Source organism: Chinchilla lanigera, unplaced genomic scaffold, assembly GCF_000276665.1.
Source record: "Chinchilla lanigera isolate Chin_1 unplaced genomic scaffold, ChiLan1.0 scaffold00152, whole genome shotgun sequence".
NCBI classification, from domain to species: Eukaryota; Metazoa; Chordata; class Mammalia; order Rodentia; family Chinchillidae; genus Chinchilla; species Chinchilla lanigera.
The window spans coordinates 456,968-482,639 of record NW_004955553.1 but is presented as its reverse complement, the minus strand read 5'-3'; the positions used below and the strand labels follow the sequence as shown (position 1 = coordinate 482,639).

The 25,672-nt window shown below is 51.1% G+C and overlaps 1 protein-coding gene across 1 annotated transcript in view; it reads left to right on the top strand.

Annotated features, from left to right (window-relative positions):
- Window positions 1–25,672, top strand: part of Sdk2 (sidekick cell adhesion molecule 2) — a gene marked incomplete in the record, with an annotated part of 261,617 nt that overhangs the window by 132,167 nt on the left and 103,778 nt on the right. The window contains 1 exon segment of the mRNA XM_013508659.1: window positions 19,965–20,071. Coding sequence (XP_013364113.1) covers window positions 19,965–20,071 — 107 coding nt within the window.

Sequence of the window (25,672 nt, the reverse complement as noted above, 5' to 3'; positions counted from 1 at the left end):
ACCATGAGGTGTTTAGGGGCATCCCATGTCTCCATCCCCTAGGTGCCAATAGCCACCCCCTGCCCATGTGATAAATAAAAATGTCTCCGGGCACTGCCTACTATACCCTGGAGAACATCACCCTCCGTTAAGAACCAGTGTCCTACAGCCAGGCACTGGTCCCCTTGGGTCTCCCAGCAGGAGCCAGAGCTGCCCTTCCATGAATAACTGTCCTGCCACACTGGGGTCAGCATCCTAGCTTGGCATGGGCACAGTTGGCCTTGCACAGGAGGGACGGAGCTGACTGCCCACCCTTGGTTCACCTTTGGGTGACGGAACCCATCCTGCATTCCCCAACCTGGAAATGGTTCGAGCTGGCCTTCTCTGGCTAGTCCTACTATAGGCTTTGGCAGGAAGGTGGGGGCCATTAGTGGGAGAGGACACAGGCTGTGCATGTGGATCTTGGCCATCTGTGGCATCCCCAACCCAGCCCCCAGAAATATTTCCCATCGTGCCCCTAAACTCCAGCCCATCCACCCCCTGAAAACCTCCTCTGTTTTCACAGGTTCTGCCTGGACCAGAGGGGCCCTGGCCCTGCTCAGAATCTGCCACTGGGGCAGAAAAAGCCAGAGGAGGCAGATGGGAGGGAGGAAGGTGACAGGAAGGGCCTCAGAAGGTCAGGGCTGGTGGTGGGCAGCAAGAACACAGCTGCTCCTTGCGCCTCGGCTGGACGTAGCGATGATTATGTCAATTAAAACTAATAAGATCAGAGTGGAAGAGGACAGGCAAACAAGGAGGCTAAGGTCTCTAAAACCTCAGCTGGCTTGGTTTCCATAGCAACCCATTTTCTCACCCTCTCCTTAATGGGTTTTGGGGAAAAAATGAGGTTCCGGCTCCCAAGGAAGGTGGGGATAGACAGGGGTTTCGCCTTGCTGGATCTGAGTCCAGGGAAGAGGGTGCTGGGGTGAGGGGGAAGTGGGTGCCAAGGGCCCTGATAGAGTCACACAGCCACAGAACCTGCCAGTGGCTTCTAGGCCGAGGCCTTGGTTTTACAGCTAAGACACCAGGGTCCTTGGTGACAGTGGCTTCCGGAACAGGATAGGAGTTAATGTCAAAATTGGATTTGAAATCCAGGCCCTGCAAGTCTCCAGTGGGTGCTGCTCAGGTCCCACTGGGATAGTCAGCTGGGCGGCGTTCTGTAACAGAACCCTAGTCAGGCCGGGCACCTGGGGACATGCTGGGTTCACCTCATGGGGGTGGAATGTGTTGTCACACCTGGCCCCACGGGTCAGAGGGTCTGCCCCCCTCACTTCCTTTGGACATCTGCTGAGGTCCCTCAGTGTCCGCACAGGTTCACACTGGGGCGTTACAGCCCTGACGGTGCGGCAGGACAGGAGGACATTCCCATGGAGCCACGGGTTCCCTCTGAAGCCGTGTCCACAGCCAGCTCTGCATGTCCGCACGTAGGGGTGCACAGCCCAACCCCAGCACCACACCCCAGCCGCATGCAGCTTCATTCTTGTTCTCACTTCTTGCTCCCAGCATGGAGGTCTAGAATGCAAAGGTACGCGCGCCCAGCCCACGGTCTCCTTCACCCTCATTGCCTCCCACTTCTCGGCAACTGGTGCTTTTTGCATGGCCAATCCCAGCAGCGCTGGGGACGGAGGCTGCACCCGCAGGCTCCCCAGAGCATGCAGTGCAAAACATGCAAATCAGTACTCACCGCAGCCTTTCATGAAAGGCTCCCGAGGAAAGCTCTTCTCTGATGAACTGAGGCTATTTATTTCCACCACGAGGAAATTTAACAGGCAAATTAAGACGGGTTGGATCATTCATCACCTGAAATTGACATATTTGGATTGAGCCCAAATCTCTGGTAACCATCACACAGAGACGGGCACAGGGTGTGAGAGGCCACAGATCCATGGGTAGGAGGGGGTGGGGGGCCTATCGGAGGCACATATGCTCCTTATCTGGCTACGTGTAAGTGAAACGAGCTGATGAGCGCTGTTTCTTCCCACGCAGCTAAGCTGGAGAGCTGGCTCACCCTCAGGATCCCCATCCTTCCCCTCCCGGGTTTTCCTGCATATCCCACTCTGGCACTCCACCCCCACTTAACCAGGAGCTGGTAATGACCCTACTTCCTAGGGCTGCCTGCCCCCGACTCCCACCACTACCCCTCAGACCCCTAACCCCACAGCATTCTCTAGCTCAGTATGAACAGGGGTGCAGGTGAGACCCTGGGCACTGGGGAGCCACAGAGGGCTCAGGAGCAAGGAGGCCAATCTCCTGCAGAATGAGGAATGCAAACCAGAAAAGACAGTCTTCCCAAAGAAGATTGGGCACCAGCCTTGGGAACAGCCCACAGCATGCCAGGGGCTGCAGCCATAGGCTGCTTCTCTATATTTGAGCCCATGGGAATTGGGGGAGGCAGAGAGTATTCTCCCTGTCTCACCCAGGCCATTCTCTCCAGACAATTATCTACCCCTAAACTTGATGGCTTAACCAACTGTGATTTATTGTTTTTCTGTTGGGCTTCTCAGGCTGTCCCATGAGTGTGTTTGTGGCCATACACTTGGACTTGCTCCTGGAGGAGCTGGGGCTGGGTGTCTCTCTTCATGGAGTGCATCTTCTTTCAGGGCTCAGAGGTCTCAGAGGATGAAGGTAGAACCCACAAGGTTTGTGCTTCAGAATGTTCTGCTGCATTCTGTGGGTGAGAGCCAGCCACAAGGCCACCCCAGTTGGAGGCCTGGGAAATAGACTCCACTTCCTGGTGCACACTGTTGCAGAATAGTGGAGCCATATTTTTCACTCCCAAGTCAGCGCTCGGGTCTGGCTGGAGCCCAGCAGCCGTAGCTATCACCTTTTCCAGATGGTGGCTCCCAGGCAGGTCCTCGGGGCCTCATTAACATGGTTCTGGTCTAATTCTCCTCCGAGGTGTCTCTGAAGTCACCTGCCAGGGTGACTTTGGAGAATCCAGAGACAACAGCTTAGGACAGAAAGTGCTGGGTGGAGGCCAGAGGTCAGGGGTGATGGCAGTCATTCTGGGGCCAACTGCCCAGGTCTGAGCAGATGTTGCAGAGGGTAGAAAGAGTAGCCCAGACTGGGGCCCAGGGCCATGGAGAGGCCACTGTCCCAGATCTTAACCCCTGGCAGCTCCAGCTTAGGCTCTGTTTCCAGGCCAACTAGCTGAGCAAGTGTGGCCCGGATGAGTGGCCTTGGGCCCAGTGTCAGGTGGGGATTGTGAGATAGGACTGAGAAAAATGCTTCCTTCTTTCAGGACAGATGAATATGTGACTAAGAATAGCACCAGCCAGGCGAGGTGGCACATGCCAGATTCCAGGATATGGTACTCAAGGCTGAGACAGCAGGATCACAAATTTGAAGTCAGCCTGCGCAACTTAGCAATATCACATCTTAAATTTTCTTTTAAAAAGGACCGGGATGTATCTCAATGTTAGAGTGCTCACCTAGCATGGACAAGGTCCTAGTTTTGATACCTAGTACCAAGAGGAGGTGAGGAGCAGGACCAATAATAATAGTGGCAGCTGACTAGAGTACACACTACACGCATACCACATGCTTACACCAGGTCCTACCCTAAGCACACTTCATGTCTTATCTCACTTAATCCTCACAGTTGTCCATGCGTCAATCATGCCCATGCAGGCTGGAGCTACAGAGTGATGGTTAGAACACAAAATGTACAGGCAACTGGCTGGGACTCTGCCACCTGCTGGTTGTGTGACCTTGGGCAAGTTACTCATCTTTTCCGCCTGCCAAATGCAGATATAATTAAATCTGACCTCAGGGCAATTAGTCAGAAGTAAATGCACTATCACATGGAAAGTGCTTACAACAGTGCCTGGCTCACAGTAGTATCTACTGTTATCACCGCTATTTTATAGATGAGATGGAAGCAGAGAAGTTAGACAACTTGCTCAAAGTTACAGAGCCAGTAACACAACCAGTACCCTTCCTCCTCCACTGTGCTCACCAACCTTTAAAGCAGAGGTACTGACAGGGAGTAGGGCAGGATGACTTGAGTGATCTGACCTGGGTCATGTGGGGCTTTAGGGACTGTTCCTAGGTGTGTGAGCCATCAGCCTGCCTGGGTGTGGTTTGTGGAACACCCGTTAGGTGTTTGTCAAAGCATCAGGTACCCCCAGAAGTCAGGACACAGCCAGAAAGAGTAGGAGAGAGCGAGTGTGTGTGAGCATGCACAGGTATCAGATCTGAGTCCTGGGTTGTGACGGAAGGCCCACAGCTACTATAAGAATTTAGCTGTGGGCTCACCCAAACCAGGACAGTGTGGCCAGTTCTCATGAGCTCGGTTCACTCTGAATATGAATTTCTCCATCCTTTGTACTCTTCTAGGATTCAAAATGGTCTTTTAGGGAAAAAAATTAAATGAAACCCACATACAGATTCTGTTTTGTTATTTTCCAGCCTTGCTGGCCAAATTAAAGTCGGCCACTCCAGCTCTGCTGGAGCAGAGAGAGATGGTCAAGCTCAGGAAAAATGCACTCCAAATTCAAACCCAGTTTCTCCCACTGAACTTCCAATGCCAGGAGTGTGGGAAACCCCACCCACCACAACCCCACACACCAAGCAAGCGATTCTGCATTAGACTTCCTCTAACCCCATTCTCACACTGTCTATGTAGAGACAGTGTCAGATCCCTGTATTGAAGGTTCAGTCCCCAAAACTGTACACACACACACACACACACACACACACACACACACACACACACATGAAATGTCAGTCACCAGCCCCAGGAGATTTTCCCTGCACTTCTGACTACTGTCAATGGGGGTTTCCATGACCCCTTCCAAAATGTGGCTAATTTCTTAGACCAGCTCTCAGAATCAGAGAAACACTTCCATTCACCAGTTTACGATAAAGAATATTACAAAGGTTACATATAAAAGGTACACTAAGCCAGATACAGAAAGCTTCAGTATCCTGGCCACCACTCTCCCACACACTGAAACTTCCATGTATTAAGCTACTGAGAAACTGTCTAAGTCCCAGCCTTCTGGGTTTTCATGCAGATTTCTTTGCATGGGCATGATTGACGCATGGACAACTGTGTAGAAATATGATCAAACAAAAGGGTGCGAACTAGTAGACTGAGAGGGGAAGTTAGTGAGGGCTATGTGCTCAGATTCTTCTTGGCCTCTCTGTGTATCATTCCTTTTTCCCAGGTATGGATCAGGATCTTCTGAAATGGGATCTTATCATTTGCTGTCAAATAATGCCAGAGAAAGAAAGGGAAGATTGGAGTTTCTATGACCTACCTTAGAAAGAGAAATTCTAATCTATAGCCTGCTCTCGGGAAGGAGATATAGGACAAGAATGATGGATAGGAAGATATATATAGATATATAGATATAAAAAATGAGGTATGATCAAAATATATGGTTAATGTTTAAATAAAAAATACTACAGTAAAAGACATTGCTGTTAGTTCCACTCAAAATATTCCATTATCCCATCATTTTTGCCATTTTCTGAAGCAGTTCTAGAAGTCCTCTTTTGTGTCTCCAAGAGGTGTGATCAAAACTACAGTAAATGCTGCTGCTGAGGGCCATCCAATGGAAAGGTAGGCAGGTAGAAATATAACAGTGTGTGCTCATCCACCGCGTTCACTGGATGTGGCACCTTGCGATTTCTAGCTCATTCCCAAAGCCAAAAGGACCATGAAAAGTCAATGTTTTGAATCACCTCAGGACATCAAAGCAGCCACAACGTGCAGCTAAAGACACTCCCAGAAGACAACTTCTCGAACTGCTTCAGAATGTGGCAGGAATGAGGGGATGTGTTTGAAGTGAGAGGGAGGATTTTGAAGGGGAATAATGGCAGGATGTCTTTCACTGTAATAGTTTTTAAACACTCACCATGTCTTTAATCACTTAGGTACAGCTCCCCAAGAGGAGAAACTCAGCCACACCTAATGCTGTATTGCAGGTGGAGTGAGCCTACCCTGACCTCAAGTCAGGTCTGACCTCCTCACACCCCCATACCCACGCTGCCAACCATGGGCACTGCTGGGTGCCCAGGGAGGCCTCTTCCCAGCTTCTCTCCACCTGCTGGGCGAGTTGCCGGAGCCTCTGGGACACTGTGGTTCATCCTCAGGCTTATCAGCTGCACTAATCCCACAAACATCTGGCCAGGGGAAATCAGGAGCCTGGGGAAGACCAGGGAGCAAGTCTGGGCCAGGCAGGAAGCACAGGCCAACTGGGCAGAGCTTGGCAGGTTCACACCATCGAGATTCACCCAGAGCCTCCCCGGTACCCCCCTTCACATTAATGCTTCCACTGCACATCCAGCCTCTCCCTGTTCTGTGTTAATTAGCTTCTGTGCTTTATGATAGTTAAAGGGGCTGTGGCAAAGTCATTCCGGCCCAAAGATGACCAAATATTTGTTTGTTTAAGTTCCCAGGGGTTTGGAGATGCTGAGGGCCTGGATTTTTGACTCCTTCCCCTCCTTCCCCAGGGAAGCCCCCCTTTTGCCTTGGTAGCTAGTCACAGGAATGAATGAATCGGGAGTGGAGCTGGGTCCGTGCAGTTGTAAATAGCAGCAAGAGCAGTAACATTTTCACCTGGATGGGAGGAACAGATATCACCATGATGCACAGAGATGATGGGGTCACTACTCTTGTTGGCAGTATGAATGTTAGGACTCAGGGCTCAGCAGCGTCTGGCACATTGTAGGCACTCCAGGAGGGGTGGAGTGATTCATAACAATAATAACCTACCTCGGTACAGAGTCCTGCCTACCAAATTTCAAGCATTGTGCTCAGCAGTTCACATTCAGCTCTGCCGTAATAAGATACACATATTTTGTAAATATCCCCCACGTGATGCAAAAGACCACAGTGCTTCTGGGGAAAAGGAGCGAGGGGTACCACACTCAGAATCTTCATTAGCAACACATAAACAAAAGAGGAATCTAATAAAGACGACGGCATAATTTTACCCACGTAAAATGGTTAAGAAACGCATCAGTGCTAAAATACATGTGATGCTTTTGCCTTTGTTTGTGGGAGTGGTCGCTGGAAGGACTGCAGCCCTGAGTTACTGTTCAGTGGTAGCGAGAAGGCTGTCTGAAGTCCAGCTGTGATGCCAAGCATGGGTGGGTACCACTGCAGTGGCCTGAGGACACCGGAGGGGACCGCGTTTTGTGCCTTTTATGCGTCACTATGTGCCTCAGTTCTGCAGAGTCGGCTTTCTGTACTGCCCGAGCATTTCCTGCAGATAAGACCGTGCAAAACCAAACACAGAAGTAACAATGCTCATGTTGTTCTCTAGTCTGCTACTGCGTGGACAAACGAATGTTTTCAAAGCAAGCCTCAGAGCAGAAGGGCCTATTCTTGTACTTTCTGAGACAGACGGGCTGCCTGAGGTCTCACAAGATTTGATCCCGGGTCTGAGGTCACATGCTCTGAAAGTGGTGGAGCTGGGAGTAGAGGCAGGTTGTGTGAGGTCCCTTCAGGGCTCTTGAAGACTGTGATCTCTTGGGACTATCATCAGAGTCATCTGAGCGATGAGGAAACTGAGGACTGACAGGGCAGCACGCTGCCCCTTGTCATCACCTGGAACTGTTCAACTCTGAAACTTCAGTTCCGACCTCCTGCTCTCCAGCCACTGTTCTGTGCATGTGAATCAGCTGTGAATCACCCTGAATGCAGATCCTGCTCAGCGGGTCTGTGGCGGAGCCACACACCTGCAGTTCTGACCGGCTCCCCACCATGGTAGCAGGCCATGGGTTCCCCAGGCCATAATGAGTGACCAGACTGGGAAAAACTTCAATCTCTGGGCCAGTCCTTCCCTCGTGTCCATCTGCCAGCTCCTTGCTGGCTGTTTTTGCCTCCCTGGCCACTGACCCCAAGCATCACATCCTGCCAGAACCTGCAGCTCCTCTTGCTTTGTGGCCCATCTCTCATGGCTTCCTGGAAGCACCTTAGCCTCAGGTCACCAAGCTCTCAGCCTACCTTGCTTCTTCCAGGAGGCGACTGGGCCCTGCTGAAGAGAATCAGTCACCTGTGCAGACGTTACCTGCATTCCCACTCCAGCTCTACCTCCAGCTCCTGCATTCCCACTCCAGTTCCTCGCTGTTTTAGCCCAGAGCCTTGCACTCCCTACTTGTCAGCCTGTGCCTCCTCAGCCACCTGCATGCACTGAGATCCTCTTGAGCCCCAGGGCCATCAAGTTCTCCTAGTATGACGTCAGTGACACCTTTCTGTCTTCCCCTGCCATCACGCAGCCTCGCCCAGTCAGCCCCATCGTCTTCCCGGTGGTCTGTCCGCTGGTCTACACTTGATCTAAGCCAAAAGTCTGAGAAGCGATCGCTCCGCTGGTCTATGGCAAAGACTGCCGCCGACCCTGTGGCTTTGACCGCTTCTTTCCACTCTCCACCTGCAGTCAGAGTCGGCTCTGTGCCGCCCCAGCCCTTTCTTGACAGTGCCAGCGAGTGCCCATTTGCAGCTCTGCGGGCCACATGGATTGTTTAGCTCCACCGTGGTGGAAAGACAGCAGTTGTAGGCAGTGTGTGCAGGCGGCTGCAGGCCAACAAAACTTTATTTATGGCTGCTGAGATTTGAATGTCAGACAATTTCCATTCTTCTCCTTTTGTCCAAAAATATTAAAATCTAAAACCTATTCTTTGTGGACCTCTTGTAAAGAGACTGTAGGCTATAGCTTTGGAGTATGGGCTGAGGTTTGCCAAGTCCTGTTTTATAACCTTGCTTGATACCCTCAGAGTGTTCTTTTGCCCTCAGGGAAAATCCCAAACTCCTTAGCCTGGCCTAGGGCCCATGGGACTAGGGGCATCTAGAGCCCAGCCTCTCCTACTTTCCCAGAATCCATCTCTTCTCTCTCTCTCTCTCTCTCTCTGGCTTTCTGACATCTACTTATCATGCCTGGCACCTCTCATCCATCCTCCCCTCCCTTCAGTACTCTCTTGGACAACCTTGAACAGGACCTCCTCCCCAAAGCCTTTCCTGCCCTCACTGCCCCAGTCTCCATCATCCACCACTCACTTAGCCTCCCAGGCTCCCCAGGACCTACACCTAGAAATCCCATCCACCCCTGGTGCCCCTCAGTCCTTTGGTCATTGCTGTCTTGCCTGTTTAGACAAGGTCATACTGGAGACTCCACTTCTTGTCCAGGGAATCCTTATGGGAGGAAAAGAGAGACCCAGAGAAGAGAGTGCCTCATGAAGACAGACACATGGGAAGAAGCCCTCTGGGAATGGGGCCTTGAGGGATGCGGCCACCAGCCAAGGAATGCCTGGGGCTGTCAGAGCTGGAAAAGTCTGCACAGGGTCCCCCTTGATCCTTCAGAGGGAGAGTGGTCTGGCGGCATCCTCATTTCAGACTTCTGGCCTCCAGAGCTATGAGAGAATCTTCTGTTGTTTTAAGCCACCCTCTTTGTGGAACTTTGTTACAGCTGTCCAAGAAAACTAATCCACCCTGGGGTGTCCCATTGACCTGTGTCCCGCTCCAGACAGGTCGTGTTTCTTGGATTGAGGACCCAATAGCTACAGGAAGGGAAGAGGCGGCTGATGTGCAGCCTGTGTGATTAGACCACGAAGCACCAGCCACTTGGCTAAAGAGAACTGGTTTGCAGGCAGGCTTTTTATCAGCTTGTTTTAATTTGGTTTCTTTCTGATTCACCTCTGCATGAAAAGGATCGTAATGAATTTCATCCAGGTGCCAGGAGCCCAAGACAAAGAAGCCCACCTCAGCCCCAAGCAAGTGAAGAGCAGATGGAGGGCTGATCTCCTGAGCAGAGGCCCCAGGGAGCAACGGGGGAAATTCCCCAGCAAAATTCACCAGAGTGAGAGGCTTGCTTTTCTATTTGTTTTTGAAATAATAACCACTACCCCCAAACCTCAGGATCTCTTCTTTCCAGTTATTCTTTGTAAACATCACGCTGAGACCCCTTGAAGCTTTAACTCTTTGCACCCTGGACAAGTATGGTTCCTTCTGGCTCTTCATCCTTTCCTGCTTCTAGCAATTAAAAACAAACAAACAGGGCTGGGGATTTAGCTCAGCGGCAAAAGCGCCTGCCTGGCAAGCGCAAGGTCGTGAGTTCGGTTCCTGGTACCAGAGAAAAACCAAAAAAAAAAAAAACAAAGAAAACAACCTGTGTCACTCATCGCTTTGCAAGGTGGTCCCCGAGTCTTCTGACTCTTGTTGTCCCTTTTGAGGAGTGATTCCCACCTGGAGCCCAGTCACAGCCCGTGGGCCCTGGCAAAGTCTGGGCAGTTCGCTGGGGTGTGAGGCCACAAGTAGAGGAAAGATGTACTCTACATGATACCAAGGGCCCTAGGATGGATCAAGGGGACAGGCATGGGGCAAGGACACTTCTGGGATCAGGTGGACCCGAAATTGAATCTTGCTCTGCCGCTTCCTAGCTGGGTGACCAAAGGAAATATGTTCAGCCTCTCTGAGCCCAGGTCTCCTGGCTATAGAATGGAGAGAGGGGTCTCCTCCACCTGCGGTTAACATGGTAATGAACTTGATCGTGTGTGGCAAGTATTTGGATCAGAACACATGTTAGTCATGTGTGTCCTATTGCAGGGAGGGTCCTTGCTTTTTCCCCGAGCAGTGACTGTCCCAGCCACCATTGCCAAGTGGCTATCCTGACTCCCAGCCCTCCCTTGTTTCACCCTGTTGGCCTATGAAGCTCCCACGCCTGTGTCTCACCCAGCCAGACTTCTGCGAGGATCACTGGGCTGACGGATGGCGGCTTAATGAAGTCCTGTCCTTAGTCATCAAGTGTAGTTAGCTGGCCCAGGGCCAATGCCAGGGCTATCAGGGTGTTAGTGCCCCCAGATCTGTAACACCACCATCCCTCTCATTGACTACTGGGCCTGGGGATCAGTCGGAGCATTGTGAGTGCCTCAGGGGAGGCTGGGGTGGCAGAGACTGGGGCTGGAGGCCTGCAGACACCTCTGAGCAACCGCCCCTCAGATGCAGGCTGTACAGCCCATAGGCTGCGTCTTCATCTGAGCATTGCCTTCAGGCACCAGCCAGGCTCAGCCCTATGGCTACTCACTCTTCAGAGAATGGATAGCTTCCTTGTACAGTGCTATTACCCTCCACCCTACTGGAGAAAGTCCCAGGCCTAGCTCCACCCCGCACCTGGAGGAAGCCTCCTATGTTAGTTTTCTACAGCAGCTGTGTCAAATTATCACAAACCACACCCAGTTAAAACAAGTACATATGTTCCACTGCAACACTAGAGAGCAGAGTTCCTACAACCAGGGTGTGGGCAGGACTGGTTCCTCTGGAGCCCTGGGGAGGGCCATGTCCTCACCTTGTCCAGCCTCCAGAAGTGCCCCCATTCCTTGGCTCGTGGCCCCATACCTCATACCTCTGCTTCCATCATCAGCTGTCCTCCTCTTGCTGTGGCTCTGCTGCCTCTGCCTGGTTACTTCCTTGGGCCCCAATTCATCCAAAATCACCTCTCACCTTAGCATCTGTGATCATAGGTGTGAGTCCCTATTACCTAGTAGGTTGGTGACCTGTGGCTGCAGCAACAGTTACCACAAGCCAGACAGCTATAACTTTTAGTAGCCTATTCTCTTTGTTCTGGAGACCAAAGGTGGGAATCAAGGTGTTACAAGCTGTGGCCTCTCTTAAGGCTCCAGGGGCAAGTATGTTCCAGTCCACGGCCCTCTGTGGCTCACGGTTGCGGTCCTGTAGTCCCTGCCCCCTCATCCATGTCCTTCTCCCTGAGTCTCTGCATCTCTGCTCCTCTTCCAAGAACGCCAGTCATGCTGGTTGAAGCCCCCACTAGTGGCCTTACTTTGACTTGATCATCTCTGCAAAGATGCTATTTCCAAATAAGGTCACACATACAGGAGTCCAGAGTTAGGACTGTGACCTCCCTTTGGGGGAGACGTAATTTAATCCATGATACCATGTAAAATGACATTCACGGGCTCTGAGGATTAGGTCATCGACATCTTTAGGGCCATTGTTTGGCCTTCTGCACTGGCCATTTCAAATTCATTCATCTGGAAAATGTTCAGGGATCATGTGTATTCTGGGCACATGTGTCTGGGGTGGGACACTAAAAGGAAAGAGGACATTAAGTTGTGATAAACACCAGGACTGGCAGGAGAGGACCCTGGAGGAAGGTTGGCCAAGGCGCCTGGAGGAGACACAGGGCTGAAAGCAGAGAGAGGCCCTGAGGGCTGGCAGCTCGGGGATGGGTGAAGGCAACAGCTTCTACCCACAGCTTCCAGAAATTTCCTTGAGCTGCAGAGTGGGGCCAGCTGGCAGCCTCCCACTTCCCACAGGCAGGACGGGTCCTTATGAGGACCCTCTGCCATGCCCAGCATGGTCCTTGTGTGCTGTAGTGCTCCTGCCACCTGTCAGTCAAGCCAGGACTGATTGCTGCCTTCACCCCTCCGTCTCTATCACAAAGGTGAGTGCAGTCTGCCCCATGCCTGTGTGGACCAGTGGAGGTCTCAGTGGACCCTGATGTCTGACCCAGCATCCCTCTAGCCAGTGTATATTCACTATGAGGTATGCTATATCAGAGGCACAGACAAGAGGGTTATTACAGGAATTAGCTCACAAGCTCACAAGGGCCAGACAGTCTCACAGTCCGCTGCTGGTAAGCTAGAAACCCAGAAAAGCCATGGTGACACCCAGTCTGAGAAGCTGGTAGGTCATGGTGATCAGTCCCTGAGGCCAAAGGTCTGAGAACCAGGAACTCCAAAGTCTGAGGGGAGAAGATGGACATCCTCACTCAAGACAGAGCCTATTCCTCCTTCCTCTGCCTTTTTGTTTCACTCTAGCCCTCTGAGATTGGATGACGCCCACCCATGTGGGTGATGGCCATCTTCTCTACTGGGTCCACCAGTTCCAACTCTAATCTCCTCCCGAACCAGCCCCTACAGACACACCCAGAAATCATGCCTGGCCAGTTATTTGGGCATCCCCTTGCTCAGTCAAGCTGACACCTACCATTCTGTGCTCTGCAAGCACCACCCCTGCACCCTGAGGGTTCTAGGTACTCGGGGGAACGCATCATGCCCAGACTCCCCTCCACTGCTGAGGGCCGCCAGGTCCCTTACTATCTAAAGGTCTGTCCTCTGTAAAGGACAACTCCAGGCCCACCTGCCACCTTGAAAATCTCTTGCTCCTCAGTCCTCTGGCAACCCTGGCTTCCCCAGGCTGCTCCTCCTCTTCAGCCTGCCTACCCACTGAGCCAGGAGCGCAGCATCCACCCAAGTATCAGTAGCAGAAGCCAGCGTGCGTGTCAGACTCTCACCGAAGAGGCGGGAGGGGAAATACAGCTTGCATGGGAAACTGCTTAAAATAGGACAGAAATCACTGTTCCTGAATTGCCTCACCGCTCCCTCCGTGGGGTGCATCCTGACACCATTCTTGGTTCTCCTTCTCTCTCGCCTTCCTTCCCTCTCATTCACCCCACCTCTCACTGAATTCATGAATTCGGGATCCTTGGGGCTGCTTCCAGAGCAGAAACGCAGCGTCCCCAGGGATTTTCCACCCAGAACAGCATAGCTCTGACTGCCCCCAGCCCTGCATTCTCAAAAGAGCCATTTAAGGGTCCGCCTGCCCCATCCTGCTCCTTCTTCCCGAGCCCCTACACTACTAGACTGGCCAGTCCTTAGCAATGGCTTATTAGCATGTTCCAGATATGATTCTCGGCCCTACTCAACAGCACCCCCTTTCCCTCCATGCACAATCTTTCCACGTGTAAGGAGGAGGAGAATCAGCAGCCCACCTGTTCCTCTTCACAGTGAGCCCCAGGAATTCAAGACCCCAAGCTGCTGGGTGCACATCCAGTTGAAGTCCGTGTTGTCCATGTACCGGACTCCACCAACACACTGGGTACCTATTAGATGTGGGACCAGGACAAGTTCCTGCTAAGCTCCGGCCTCCAGTTTTCTCATCTGTGAACTGGGGTTTATGTCAGTTCTGCCTCCATTAGGGTAGTGAGGACTAAATGAGTTGATATGTGTTAAGGCCTTAGAACAGGGACATTTCTTGTAATAATGGTACTGGTTATTATCATGTTAATTGCATAATGATACTTTATGGTTATTATTATTATCTGGTACACAGACTTTTCCCCTTGAGTCACCATGGGCAGAGTTCTGCCTTCTTTCCTGAAGGACCTTTGCAATAGCAAATTCCTAACACAGAGCCGATCCATTTCCAGCTGGCCAGGTCTCAGTGCCACCTGTGCCCTCTGCTACAGGAGTGGGCTTGCTGTGTGCTCACAGGGGTCTAAGAACTCACACACACATGCACACACCATGGTGCTTGCTACCTTTCCTGCTTGTTGCCCAAAAGCCCATGGGAAAAGGGAAGAAAGCCTGGGCCCCCAAGCTCAGCTGTACATTGCTGTACCCAGAACCTGTGTTGGCTCAACCATCTGTGCTGACACCTGCAGGCTGTGGATGTGGACGTGGTGACCCAGCTGCATTCTCCCTGAGCACTTCAGAAGAGGCTTAATGAGAGCATGTGTGATGAGTGTGCATTCATGGGTGTGCACATACATGTGTGCATCGGTGTGTGTGTGTGCGTGTGTCTAAGTCTGCATGCTGGTTGCATCCATGAGTGTGTGTACGGGCACAGCAGTGTTGTGTGAGTGCCTTGCACACCAGTGGGCATGCATGAGTGTGCTCTGTGTGTGTGCGCCTGTGCATACATGCACACTCGCCCTTCCTCCCTGTGAGCATTACCACATGCATCTCCAGGGATCTGATTTATTAACCAGGACAATACAAGAAGAGTGGGCCTATTATTTCTGGTGTCCGCATCAGCTCCTGACAGCTTCGTGGAATTGAAATATCTTATTTAATGTGAGTAAGAATCATTTTAAATATCAACTGTGACACTCAAGGACTCGAACCAAAAAGGGCATTGTGTGTTTCCCCGTGTGCTGGAGAAGATGCCACATTTGTTAGGCAGTTATTTTCTCCCCTCTCTTCTTGTCTCTAAAAATCCAATTATCTGTCCCGGCTTCTTACGCCACTGTCACACTGTGCCCTTCACCCTGAGCCCCTCTCCTTATCTCGGAACAGTGGACTGCCCAGCCACTTCCTGCCAGGTTAAATCAGGACTCTCGGTGCCAAAGATAAGGGTGGGTGTGGGTTCTTGGTGTAACCCCCTTTGCCACCCCTTGCTATCCCCAGCCTCCAAGCCACTCTTGGACCGTCTAACTGGGAGAGAGCAAAGCTGTCTCCATCCAGAAGATTCATCCATGCTCTGCGGCTGTTAAAAAGCCAGAGGAGGCTCTATGTGCAGCTAGGGGAAGATCTCCAAGGTGCACCGTCACCTGCACAACGCAAGGGGCAAAAAGGGAGGCTGAGTCTCCAGTTTATAAAGGGGAAGGATTGAAATTTGAATTTGCTTGCGTTTGCACAAAGAACTCTGGAAAGATACTCCAGAAATGAACAGCAATGCATTTCTTACAGGGATGATGGGCAGCTGGAGCACAAGGGTGGGAGGGACTCCCTACTGTGTAATTTTTCTTGTATTTGAATTTTGAAGCATGTGGCAACACTTACCTTAAATAATATAATAATAAATAAAGCAAGTGGTTCTTTAAAGGGGCCCTGGGGCTGCATAGGTCCAAACGTGCCCTGGCCCCTGGAGGCCACACCACTGCAACCCTCTCTCACTGGATGGAGCATGAAGTTGTTAGTCAATGAGGAAGAAGCTGCCGCTGACCAGCCATCACAGCTCCTCTCCCTGGAGGAGCCAGGCTCAGGCCCCTCCACCTTGAGGGTGCAAAAGGAGATGACTGGGCTGGGAGTTTGGAAGTCCAGGAATATTTAGGTGAGGGAATCTATGTTCCTCTGGGGCTGGGCATGGAGCCCTCAGTGGACACCCACTCTGGGGGAAGAAGGTTCCTGCTACACCATCTTGTTCCTCCCATGAGCCTTTCCGCACCCCCAGTATCTTCCCCAATGACTTATATTTGCTGTCTCACTCAATAAGCATTTGCATAGCACCAAGTGATGCACATTGCACGTTGCCTGGAGATGCTCCAATCAAAGAAACCATTATTATTCCCACTTTACAGATATGGAAACTGAGGCCCACACTGGTCCATAAGTTTCCCAGAATGGGCAGAAATGAAAGTCAAGCTGACATCTCCCCTATTTGGAAGTCCTGGTGCTTCCTGCCATGTCACACTTACTCCTGGGTGGGTCAGGTCTGGAAGACGTTGCTTCCATCCTGTCCCTGGTGGAGACCCAAACAGGGGTGGGCTTTTCCAGTTCCCTGCCTAACCAGCTGCCATGGGTGGATGGGACGGGCACAGCTGTGGGCTGAGTGTGTCCTGGCAGCCCAGGGGACGGGGAGTGCTGTCATTATCAGGGGTGTTTCCTGGGTGCTGGATTCACCAGGCAAGAGACTAGCCAACTGCCTCTTCTACCCGCCTAGGTGCTGGGAGTTGAACTGCAGTTTGGGTAGAGTGAAGTGGGCTCCCTGACAGGAAAGGTAGTGGGTGGAACTGTTACTTTAAGTAATGTCAACTGCAAGCCCAAAATAGGTCTCCCAGGCAAGGAGGGAGCTCAGGAAGAGGGAAAGGAAGGTTAGAAGGGCAAGAGAGAGTGCGCATTGCTGGCAGAGCCCCTGCCTCCCATCACAAAGGGACAGAGGGAGGCCTTGGGAAGGGACAGACCAACAGCCTGTCACCTTCCTCATGGCCTCATGTGGGGTCTGGCTGAAGTGAATGGACAGAGTCTTCCACCAAAATTGGCTTATTAAAGTTTAAATTTCACCATGCCTCACTGGCATCAGCAAACAAATCCAGATCCAATGAGTCCCTGGTGCCTTTTTTATAATGTATACTTAAATTATACAAACAAAGTGCATTTTTTACATTTTATTTTTAAAATAAAAGCAGTATATGTACACGATAAAACTCTGATGGCACAGAAAGACATAAAATCAGAAAATAGGAGTTCCTCTCCCTAGTTGTACTGGATACTTCTCCCAAAAGGGAGATAACACGTTCTGAATGCGCCATCTCTGGAAAAATTTTTATGTACACATGGTTGTATTAGTGTGATTCTATGCATGTGTGTTTGTATATGCGCATTTGCATATATGCACGTAAATATACTCACTATTTCAATGTACTCAGATGGTAACATGCCAAATAGCATATCATCATAGCGCTCTTTGACTTTCGAGGGGCAGTGGCAAAAATATTAAATTATTTTTATTGGGTCATTTTGCACGCATGATCCAAAACACAAAACGGGATTCGGTACCCTGAATTACTCAATGGCAGCTCATATCGTGTCATCATTACTCTTGTTCTTAACGGTCAGCTGTGATCTTATTTAGCCTCTTGTGACCTTCTGGCTTTACTCCCATAATTCCTCCACACTCACATATCTCTCGAGAACTTTCTGTTTCATCCTGTATGAGTATTCATTCATGCCTGGGCTGCAGCACTTTTTTATTGGTCCAATTCTTAGTTGATGAAAATTTTAGTTTGCTTCCAGTTTTTCTTTGTTTATCACTGTGATTAAAAGTAATGCTACTGGGAACATATTTTTATCACATTGTTGCAAGTATATCTAAAAGGCCAGGGCCCAGGCGGCAAGTCCTGGGTCAAAGAGCTCACATATTCAGAGAATGAGAGATGTTTCTCCGAGGGCCGGGCCAAGTTACTGTGCCACCGACAGACCTGTGGACACACCCATTCACTCTTGCCTGCCTACACCGGCTGTCTCTGAAAGTCATTGGCAATCTGACGTAGAGGGACCATTATCTTACTTTGCTTTGAATTTCTTTCATCACAACAAAGGCTGAGCATCTTTTCATGAGTTTAGCAGTCGTTTCTATGTATTTTCCTTCCCCTGGTGCTTTTTAACCCTATCTGATTCCATTTCTAAAGGTGGGGAGCCCTTCCAGCCTATCTCTATTTTCATTGCCCCCCTCAGGTCACCCATCACTTTGGAGAGACAAACAGTTTTCCCCAAACTGCCTTCTTGCCTTGGGAGAGACGGAGCGGCAGGCAGGAGTGAGCACTTGGGATGAGGTTGAGGATGAAGGGAAAGAAGCAGACAGATTTGCCAGAGCTTGGGTGCCCGTTATCTCCCCGTCATCACTGCACACAGTAGCAAGGGACAGATAAGAGCTGCAGCCACTGGCAGAGATAAGGGGCGCGGGCAGCCAGAGGCGCTGCTTAATGCTGCAGAGCCGGAGCAAACGTGGCACCTGCCCAGCTGCGAGCCAGGTGTGGGCAGATCTAGCATGGACAGTGGGGTCCTGGGAGATGTGATCTCAGCATCACTTGGCTCACATCCAGGCTTGGAGTCAGGCTCAACGGGCCGCTAGCCCAGCTTCTTATTGCGTGTGAAACTACAGTCAGTGCCAAGGTACTTAAGAACCTCAATTTCTTCTCTCTAAAACGGGGTACCTCCTCCTCCATGGTGTTAGTGTGGGGATTAAGTCAAAAGCTGTCAAATGCCGACCTGTGACAGCTGGCAACTGTGCATGTGAAATAAGAACTGTCAGGCTACTATAGTGGGCTTTGCATAAAACTGAAGTTTAAAACTTTGTTAAAATTGCCTCTATGCTGAAATTAGGTTTCTTTTTTGTCATCTCAGAAATGTCCTTTTTAAATAAAATGCTGACCATACCTATTTATTTTTCTCTCCCTGGCACTTTTTAATATTATTCCTTTTAGTTTTTTTTTAAGCGTTTGTTGCTTGATTCTGTTTTGCTGTTTGGTTCGCTGGTTTTAATGATCTTAGCAAAGTAAAAAGTTGACAGTCTTATGACGAGCCCCATTTTTTTAAGTGTTACCGGTCCATGATATCCAATAGTCTGGGAACTGCTGTGTGAAATGAAGAAATGTATGAAAAATACTTAATACAGAGTCCAAAGCAGAGACGGCGTGCAGATGAGGGCAGCGGTATATCGACACTGTGAAAGCGATGATGATGGTGATGATCATGGTGATGCTGATAGACATGGCTAGGACTCATGTAAAATAAAACTAGCCACTCTGGGAATCCCAGGCTTGATGTGCCCTAGGGACAAGTGACAATGAACTTGTCCGCCAAAGCAGACCGGCAAACCCTAGGACACCCAAAGACTGAGGAAAGATATCCTAACCCCAAATCCTTATCCTTCTGAGGATCTTGCTAGACCTTGCCCAGGAATGGGAAAAAGGATCACCCAGGGTCACCAGGACAACTAAGACCTGGTCCCCAGTCCTCTCTATACGGCTGATCCCAGCCACCTATGTCTCGCTGTCAGAAACCCCTCTCACGGACCATCTCGGCCAGGTAAGCATGCCATACACTTGCTCTTCAGCCACCTTCTTCCTGTCTAGACTCTGTAGCTCTCTCGGTAGCAAGAGTCCCAGGAGCCAGCTGCTAAAGGGCTGGCTTGAAATCATGCATGCAGAACGTGGCCTGTCACAGAAGACTCTGCCTTCCCTCTACTGAGCTGTGGTGGAGCTGCCTGTGATGTTAAGGAAGGGCCAACAGAGCATTTGGCGAAATGTATAAATTTCCCTGCCTCTGTTACCCCATCCATTTCAAGTAATGTGACAGCACAGTCCTGGGCCTGGCCCAAATCCAGATGCCCCCACCCCTCGGTCATGTGTGTCACAGGCAGGGAAGGACACCACCCACCAAGAGTCAGGCAGGGAAGGTCAGCAGCCTCCCAGGAAGCCAGCACAGCTCTAGGTAGCCTGGCCACGGCAGGGTCAGACTCAGGCACAGCTCCTCCTTGGGGAAGTGCAGGCCATGCAAAGCCTAGTTGTCTGTGGGAAGGACCCATTATTTATAAGGACCTTTCTGTAATCCCATGACAGAGCCCAGGGGTCAAGAGCTCCCCTGGTGCTCTTAGTTACAAAAAAGGTGACCCTGTGACCTTTGACCCTAAACCCACTCTGACCTCTGCACCCTGCCTCTGCCTGCCTTGTTCACTGGCTGTCTTGTCTATCCCCTAGGTACATGATCACCAGCCTGGATCGCACCCACGCTGGCTTCTACCGCTGTGTTGTTCGGAACCGGATGGGGGCCCTGCTGCAGCGGCAGACCGAGGTCCAAGTGGCCTGTGAGTATGACAGGGACCTGGGGCCAGGAGAGGATCTACAGGGCCCACACCCACCCACCATACCCTGGGCAGAGTCAAATCCACTGCCTTGGGCCAGTGGTGGCCCTTTCCATCTATCCTGGCAGGTCCCTGCGTCTTACCTTTGGTAGAACCAATGCCCAGAGACAGGATGAGAGCTCCGAAAGGTCACACAGCTGATCAGTGGCTTATGCATCTTCTGGCTCTGTAACCCTGTGAGAGGCCAGTCAAGAGATCCCTGGCCCTGTTGGTTCCACAAGAGGGAGACCTCTTCTGTGCTCTCTAAATAGGAGTGGCCCATTGGTTTCTTGAAAGTGGGCTTTGCCACTGACTTTTAGGGCTTCCTGTAAGACCACTTCATACATGGGGACGTCTCTTTAGAATGCCAACTTGAACCTTACCAGCTACTGAACTCTTGCCGGCAGATTTCCCAGAGCTCCCATGACCTTGACTTTTCCGTCTTCTGACTCACTCAGCCTTGGAGCAGCTTGGGGCCAAAGTGATCTCCAGGGGGTTTTAGGTGGAGTCTCAAGTGGGGAAACTAGAGCTCAGAGAAGGAGAGGGAAATGATGAATCAGGGCTCCCAGTTGGGCCGAGTGGGCGGAGGCTAAAGTGGCAGGCCCTCTCCAGCCTCTGGGGGTGACGGCCTTCTCCCCAGTACCATCTATCTCTAGGAAGTCTGCCTCAGCTACAGAAGGGAAGATGGCATCAAAGAACTCCAGGGACTAGGCCCTCGCCCCGTAACTCAGCATCCCCCACTCAGAACTGTCCCTTCCTCAGTTATTTCTGTCTGCTGGAAAAGGGACACGTTATAGGCTGCTTCATTCTAAATCTGTTAGTGAGGGAGGTCCAAGTCCACATTTTAGGGTATGGGGATATGAGAATCCTTACTGAGCCCTAAAATTTCACAAAAAAAAGGCCATTCCCTCATCAGAGCCCATGGGGCAGACTCTGAACTAACGCAGGCCAAACTTGCTTCTCAGAAGCCGTGGAGAGAGATCTAAGAGCAAATCTCATGTGAGACCGAGTGTTTATAATAATTATGGAAAACAGCTGTAATCAAAGCGGAGGATGCTTGTCCCATAAATCAAAGACAATCCAGCTCATGCCCAGCTCATGCCACAGGAGTAAACCTGGGCTCCCAGCACTGGGCTGTGGCCAGCTGTCAGTGCCCGAGGATGCCCATGGAGTTTCATTTAGCCCATCTGAGGGTTCAGTGTGCAGGGCAAGGTGTGGCTGGGCCTTTGCAGAGACTGCAGGTGCATGTGTTAGCACAGTGTGTGCAAACATGCTTGTGAGGGTCATCTGCCTCTTCCTTGAAGTGTGCAAGGAGAATCATTATACATGCAAATCTGTGCATGTGGATATGTGTGCCCCATGCACATGAGCTTGAGTCATGTATCTGAGTCAGTCTGCCTTTCCATTCACCTGTGCCTTTGAGAAAACATATGTGTGTGCAAGTGTGTACCCATGCATCGCATGTATCTGTGTATGCACATGAGTGTGTGCATATGTGTATCCATGTATTTGTAGTATGTGTTCCCAATTGTGTGTATGGATGCACAAGTCTGGGTGGATCTGCACCTTACCTGTGTACAGGAGCAAATGATATGGGGGGTAGGGGTGTGCGCATGTGTATGTGTGTCTATGTGTGCAATTGGAAATGCCATACAGGACACAGGAGTCCAGGCTGTGGCAGGTGTAGGGTGGGGCATCTGCTCCAAGCCCTAGACTCATGGAGACAATAGGAACTTTCCAGCATTGAGTCCCTGAGACGTGATGACACTGCCTCCTGGGTTGGCTGTGCTGATGAAAAGGGGGAAGGAAGGGAGGTCATCATCTACATGGCTGAGATACTCCTTGCTTTGAGCATGATGGGGATCCAAGAGCCCCAGACCCAGACCCTAACCCGCAGCCTATATGCACACCTGCTCACACAGTCGGAAACCCAGCATGGGACACGTGGTGAGTGGTCCTCCCTAGAAACCAGGCCAGACAGGTACGTGGTCCCTGCCTCAGGCCCACAGGGGCCCTACTGCCCTAGAGCTGCAGGGTGGGTGTGGCCACACCAGATGCACCTGTGGAGGGCAGAAGACCTTCACTAAGGACCGATTGAGCCTGGTATTTTCCGTAGGGTACAGCCATGAACCTACCCTTGACCCCTGGTCAAACGCCAGCTCATATTTTGCAAGCTGTGTGACCTTAGGCAAGTTCCTAACTTCTCCATAGCTTCATGTCTTCATGTATAAAAGGAAATGCTACCATGAGCCCCTGTTTGGCTGGGTGATTGCGAGGATTAATGAATCAGTGCCCACAAACCATTGCAAATGGTCCCTTGCCTGGATGACACCGGGGGAGAGCAGACTTCTGTCCCTCCAAGATGTCAGCCAGGAAAGGCAACCTAGAATAAACATAGACAACCTTCCATTCGATCTATGCAAGTACAGCCATTCCTTGCCTCTCCTCTGCTCTGCAGGGCTGGGACCAGGGGAGGCAGATAGGGCGCAAGGTACGTAGTCTAAGGAGCCCTCCTGCTCAGTCCTCAACCTGAGCTTGCGTGACCTGTGAGTGGGATCCTCACTCACCCAACTCGATCTTGGTCCCACAGCTCACACAGGCTTCTGCCTCTGTCTGCCTGTCCCTCCGCCTTCATGAGCGTGGATAGGGCGTAGCTGCTTCTTTCAGAGCCTCCCCTCTCTGGCTCTTTCCTCTTCCCATGAGAAGGTTTTGTCCCTCTCCTGCAAGCAGCCAGTTCGGTGGTGGCTATTGTCCTTTGCACCTCTTTCCAGGGATCGTGGATCCAGGCAGGCTCCACCCTGGCTCCCAGCCCTTCCCAAAGAGGGCCTATGAATTGGGTTCTAATGAGAAATTAATAAGGCAGCTGTGCTAACAACTAATGATAATGGCAAAGTCGTTACAGAAAGATTCTTTACATGTTTTTAATTACAGCAATTAAGAGCAAGTCAATAAAACATCTCCCCCCCCCAGCACCCTTCCTGTCCCCACACAGAGCCTCTTCTTTGTATTTTTAAAGTCACCATAAATTTCTGGCATTCAACGAGTGTGGTGAATGGCCAAGAGGGTTGGGAGAGCGCTCCAGCATCCACAGACTTCCCCGAGCCTGCGGTTTGCCATACCCAGGTTCTGCAGGAACCTTTGTGTTCTCGCCTGAGCGATGGCCCCAGCCCCTCCCCAGGCCTCACAGGCATGACTCTGACTTGGAAACGCACCCCCCAGCACTAGACTCAGCCACACACCGGGGCAAGGGCCCTGCCCACCCCAAAAGCCCCGCCATCTTCCCCTGCTAAGCAGCAGGTTGGCAGTCCCTCACCTACAGTGGGGAGGACCTGTGGGATCAGCTGCAGTCCCGGGGGCTGGCAATGCCCCAGACACCTCCATGGACCGCTGTTCACGCTCCCCCATCCGAGGCGTGAGTACTGGTGCAGGCCATCAGGGACGCGCAGCCGCACAGGATACCATCGTGGCATCTGTCTGGTCATCCCCTCTACCTGTAACAACCGTCATAGCTGCATGGTGCCCCACTATAGGCCCAGCACTGTGCTACGCAGTGAAGACACGATAGAAGATAAAACCAGGACACCTGTCCCTGTCCTCAGTGAAAGTAGTGGGGAGATGAAAGCTAAAAGGTGAATGTAGAATATGATGTATGATGTCCTTAAAGGGAAATATGGGAAAAACAAAGACAAGTAAGAGAGATGGAGGATGGGTGCAGGGCTCTTAACTGACACTGTCTGGAGGGTGACTACCCTGGGGAGATGACAGTGAGCAGAGTCTCAAAGGAAGAAGGGAAGATCATTCCTGGTCAGAGAAAAGCAAGTGCAAGGGCCCGGGGCAGTCCTGGGCTTCTGAGGCTGAGGTGGCTAGAGTGGATGAGGAAGCAGAGAGTAGCAGGAGGCGAGTGGGAGAGACGGGCACCCCAAGCTGTAGTCAGAACGAGGTGGAAGTCTTGGGGGCAGAGGCGCGATCGGATCTGGTTGGAGGAAGACAGGTTTTCACAACACACACATAAAACCACAATGAAATGTCCCTCCATGCCCACCAAACTGGCAAGACCCAAGAGGGCAGCCAGAACACATACGGGAGGAAGCCCATACCACTGCTGGCCAGCCGGAGGATGAGCTGGTAAACTGATGAAATTTGAGCAACTTTACATTATGAGTAAAAGTAACACACACATACCCTATAGCCCAGCTGCTCTATTTTGGAGTACAGCCCCTAGAGACCCTCACAGCCTGTGTACCAGTGAGCCCCAAGAAGCCGTTTGCATTCTTAGCAGGAGAGCAAAGCATGCGGATCAGGCCATGCAGGCACAGCATGTGTCATTGTGACCCGTGGAACGCCACACAGCCATGAACATGACTAAATTAAAGGTAAGGGTCTGGCTAGAGTGAACAAAGTCATGTTGCCCCGAGAAACATATCACAGAAGGCTACCTACAAAATAACCTCAGGGGTAAGGGCTTAAAGCAGCTAAATTAGCCATGAATTGTTTCAGGAGGCACTTGAAAATGGGGAGATGGAGAAAAAAGCTTGGCCATCATCGCCACTGCGTTCAAGAGAGAAATTAGCCCTGCGAGGATGTGGGGAGGGGAAGGACCCTGGGAAGGGGACAGCATGTTGGCTGTGATCTGGCTTTTAAGCTGGGTGGTTGGTATGTGAATATTATTCTTTTTAAACTATCCATGGAATCATACACACTCTTTTGTATGCATGACATAACTCATGAGTTTAAAATGATTTTAAGATAAAGAAAAGCAATGAACATATTCTGAAGTGGAATACATAATTTACAGAACCTTTTAACTCTAACAAAGAACAAGTTCTAGGCCACATCCAGCGGGGCCCCAGAACCACACTTCCTGCTCTTGGGGGAATGTGTTAGTGAGGTTAACTCGGCCCTACAGACGTGTGTGTTCATTTGCCATTGTGGCAGGGAGGTGAACACGCAGCACTTCGGGGAACGCTGGACGGAAGCCTCGTCTGTTCCTGCCTGAGTGTGAAGGGTCCCCCAGAGCCCTGGGCCCCACCTTTGTCCCCCGCCTTCCTCCGGTCTGTTGCCCTGCACGGATTGGCTGCACCACCTCCCTCTTAGCAGCCCCTCTCTGCAGTTGTCCATGAATGTGCGTGGGCACGCTTGTGCCTGTGTGAGATACAGACACACGTGCTTGCCCACTCAAGCAGGGCTCCCTGAGCGACCCAGGAGGCCCATGTGGCAAAGTGGGTGGAGAGAACAGGAGGACACTTGGGCCTGGGGGCCATAGTGAGGTGGAGAGATTATGGAACGCAGGGGAGGGATCCATGCAGAACTTGGACCAGGACCAACTGAGCCCCTCCTTCCTCCATCCATTCCTTTATGTATGTGCATGTGTACAACCATCCACCCCACTATAACTGTCCATCTCGCTATACACATGTACGTACACACATACATACATACACATGCATACATACATAAAATCATCCACCCCACTATAACTGTCCATCTCTCTATACACATGTACATACACACATACATACATACACATGCATACATACATAAAACCATCCACCCCACTATAACTGT